The sequence below is a fragment of the Ctenocephalides felis genome, unplaced genomic scaffold (assembly GCF_003426905.1).
Source record: "Ctenocephalides felis isolate EL2017-DRISC unplaced genomic scaffold, ASM342690v1 CF-g0.4_SCAFFOLD_01492, whole genome shotgun sequence".
Classification (NCBI taxonomy): domain Eukaryota; kingdom Metazoa; phylum Arthropoda; class Insecta; order Siphonaptera; family Pulicidae; genus Ctenocephalides; species Ctenocephalides felis.
In genome coordinates, this window is record NW_020537646.1 from 20,012,255 (window position 1) to 20,015,703 (window position 3,449).

At 26.0% G+C, this 3,449-nt stretch overlaps 1 protein-coding gene across 1 annotated transcript; it reads right to left on the bottom strand.

Moving 5' to 3' along the window:
* Nucleotides 1–1,423: 1,423 nt before the first annotated feature.
* LOC113369796 (beta carbonic anhydrase 1) lies at nucleotides 1,424–3,085 on the bottom strand. Its single transcript, XM_026610367.1, has 5 exons — nucleotides 2,993–3,085; nucleotides 2,846–2,930; nucleotides 2,369–2,556; nucleotides 1,970–2,161; nucleotides 1,424–1,752 (listed from the first exon to the last, which is right to left on the bottom strand). Exons 1-5 carry the CDS (start codon nucleotides 3,083–3,085, stop codon nucleotides 1,543–1,545), a joined length of 768 nt encoding a protein of 255 aa, XP_026466152.1. The 3' UTR covers nucleotides 1,424–1,542.
* Nucleotides 3,086–3,449: the final 364 nt, after the last annotated feature.

The following is a 3,449-nucleotide window of genomic DNA, read 5'->3' on the forward strand; positions in this document are numbered from 1 at the left end:
CGTGTATTTATTTTTTAACTAATTTTTTTTGAAAATAAGTCAAACATCTGCAGAAAAAATGTTAGTTTTTTCACGTAACTACAAATACACGTAATGTTTGGTGTGGGATGGGGGTGTCCAAAAATTCTTAAAAGCTCGCTCACGTGATCAATTGACGCCCCGTTACCACAATAATTATTAAAATTGTTAAATTCTAAGTTTGAGATGTTATATTGTATTGTTATACCAAAAATAGCAGATATCTCTCATTTATTCACTAAATTGCAATACTTAATCATTGCCGAAGTGACTAATTGGGGTAGTCCTCTAAAACTCAAAAACTGGAGCTTGTACAAAAAAACGGAAGGTGGAATTGAAGGTATATAACAAGCCTCTTATTATATACCTTTAAATTCACTTATTCAATTTTAAGTAAAAAAAATAAAATTACCAATTTTGTCGCGCAGTGTTATTTATCTCATTAAATTCTTATCTTATTGAGAAATCTTATTAGATCCTTTTGTTCATATATTTTTTTATATTTAAACCACTTTTATATGCCTATATCCAAAAATGTTTTATCAAACTCGTCAAATATTCTTTTCATCAATTAATTACGAAGAAACATTCCAGCTGATCTTAACCAAAGAATCAACACAATCAGCACAATTCCAAACTGATATTTTGAACACAAGATATTTTCTGTATCAAGTGTATACATCAACATTAAAAACTAATTGAACTGAAAGCTACAATGTGAAGAGAAATATCAAAAATTTCCTAAAAAATTTTAATGAAATGTAAGCGTTTGCTAGAAAAACGATGCAACCTTATAAATGACTTTTGTGTATTACTTTTATTCCTTACATAAATATACTATTGTTAATAATTCTTGCAACTTTTTCTGAAAAAAATATATATCGATCATAATTTATTTAGATTCATGAAAAAACACTTGATTATTGACTGGCCTTTATATTAAATAGATTTCATATCTTATGGAATATTTTATTTAATAAACATATAAATTACAACAATATTATAAAAATATAATTTCAAAAATTTACGATATAAAATTTCAATTTGTTTATGTAACCGCTACACATTTTTAGTGTAACTATAAATTGCATTCAACATTATTATAACTAAAGAATGTGTAAATGGAATGTACGTATAAATGGAAGCTTTATATATAACAATGAAAATTTACTAATTATCTACTAAATAACTGCAGATCTTTCAACCAGGAAATTTGTTACAGCTACTTTTAGTACAAAATAATTTTTTTATTTTGAATTATTGTTATTGATCCACCAGTGATCAATATTAAACAATTGATATCAAAACTAGATAACATCTTCAGCTGAATTTAAAATATAAAACTTAGCTGAGATCATTTTTTTGATAGATTTATATAATATATCTAAATTCTTCTTTGGTCCTCTTTGATTTGAAAGTTATGTAAATTGTGTTTTCATAAAACATGTGAATGTTATATGAAACAATTTACAATGCTATTAGTATACTTTTTGAACTTTTTTATATAACACACAACAAAAGATGTCATGAATAATATTTGCAAACTTCTTTCATTAAATAATTAAAAGAAGTTTCATCTATTAACACAAAAGTTTTAGCTTGGCGACTAAAATAATATATTTCACCTGTATAAATATCAAACCATAATGCATGTATGTGCAGATCATGTTTTTCCAACCGTTTCCTAAGAAATCCATAGGATGCAATATTTTGTAGTTGCTGCAGAGTATTTACCTATTAATAATTTAAAAATTGTTGTTGAAAAATTCTATAACTTCAGCTAATTTGATTTAATAATTATTTTAAGCTGAATATTTGTTGTTTACAACTTACATCACTATATTAACTCAGATTTTGATTATTTCTATTCATTTTTGTAAACTAAATCAAAACTTATTAGGTATGTAATGTACTAAATTACAATGGAAAGTTCAGATTATGTTCTTTTCACCTGTGATAATTTGTCTTCAACAGAAAACTTATCTTCAGGATCTATATAAGCCACAAATTTTCTTAAAGGAGTCTCAGCAGTAAAAATAAGAGGTGTTTTATAATCACTAAGAGCAAGTTGTTGAAATTTATCCAGACTGCTTTGGGCATGCGAACATAACCATGCTCGTAGTGGTGATATTCTCCTATTATCCTTGAATAAAAATAAATAAATAATAACAAATTATGAATAACAAACAATAACTCAATATTAAAATCAGCAAAATGATTTATGTTGCGATTACCATATTTCAATAATACTACAATTTCTACAAGTATGACGTGAATGTTATAAGTTTTCATTTTAATTTTACAACTAAAAATATTGTTTTTATGAGTGTTTTATAATTACAGTCTATACCTGAGAAGCGAAAGCATTATCCTGAAGTTTATATAGCAGGTTCATTGCTTTACAATCGCTGTGACCGCAAACAATTATATGCCGAATGTCATTTACTACACAACCTAACTCTAAAGCAGCAGGTTCAGCACTTATATATTCATCCAAAAAATGTTGGGAATGAGGTACCAAATTACCAGCATTTCGAACTGTAAATTTGTATAGGAAATTAACTTTGCTAATTAATTTTTTTTATAAAACATATTAATGCTTTATAACTATTGTAACAAGAATAATACAAACTGCATTCCTCGAAGAGGAATTATAAAATGTCAATGAGAAATTATTGGTAAGTGTTGCAAAATAAAAATATCAATGATATAACTACTTAGTGGCAGTATAACTTATTAAATATCGATCAAAGTATGTATACCATAAACCTTTAAACAAATAACTTGACATATTGAATTCACAACAATAAAAAAGCAATTTTATTACCAACAAACATATCACCAACATTAGTTTCTGTAAATCTTGTAGGTATCATTCTACTGTCCATACAAGTAAAGAACACAGCTTTTGGCTAAAAAGAAACTTGATTAAAATAATTTTATATACATTTTATTTTATTTTCATATCACTTACCGTCGGGTGATCCTTAACACATTCAAACTGTTTAACCATAGTTTTCTTAGTAACTTCTCTATATTTCATTATACCTTTCAATATCCTATCCATCGTTTATCAAGTTCTAATAAATAATTTTTGCTGACCATTTGATCTTTATCACGTCCTATCATGATTTCAATGACTACTACACATATCATATTGAAACCTTGTAAATTAACATTTCGCAACATTTCTTTGATTAATTTAAAAGTCATCGCACGGGGAACGCATCCGTTTGACAGTTCCATGACATTGTCAGCACAGATTTATTTTTGAAAGCATTAATATAATTAAATACGTAAAATAATTAGTTTTTTGCACATATTATTGTAATAATAACAATATTTAATCAATAATTTAACAATTCAGAAAGCAAATAATTTCTTTATTTCAACATAATGAACATAACCTCAAATTACAAACATTACTTGTA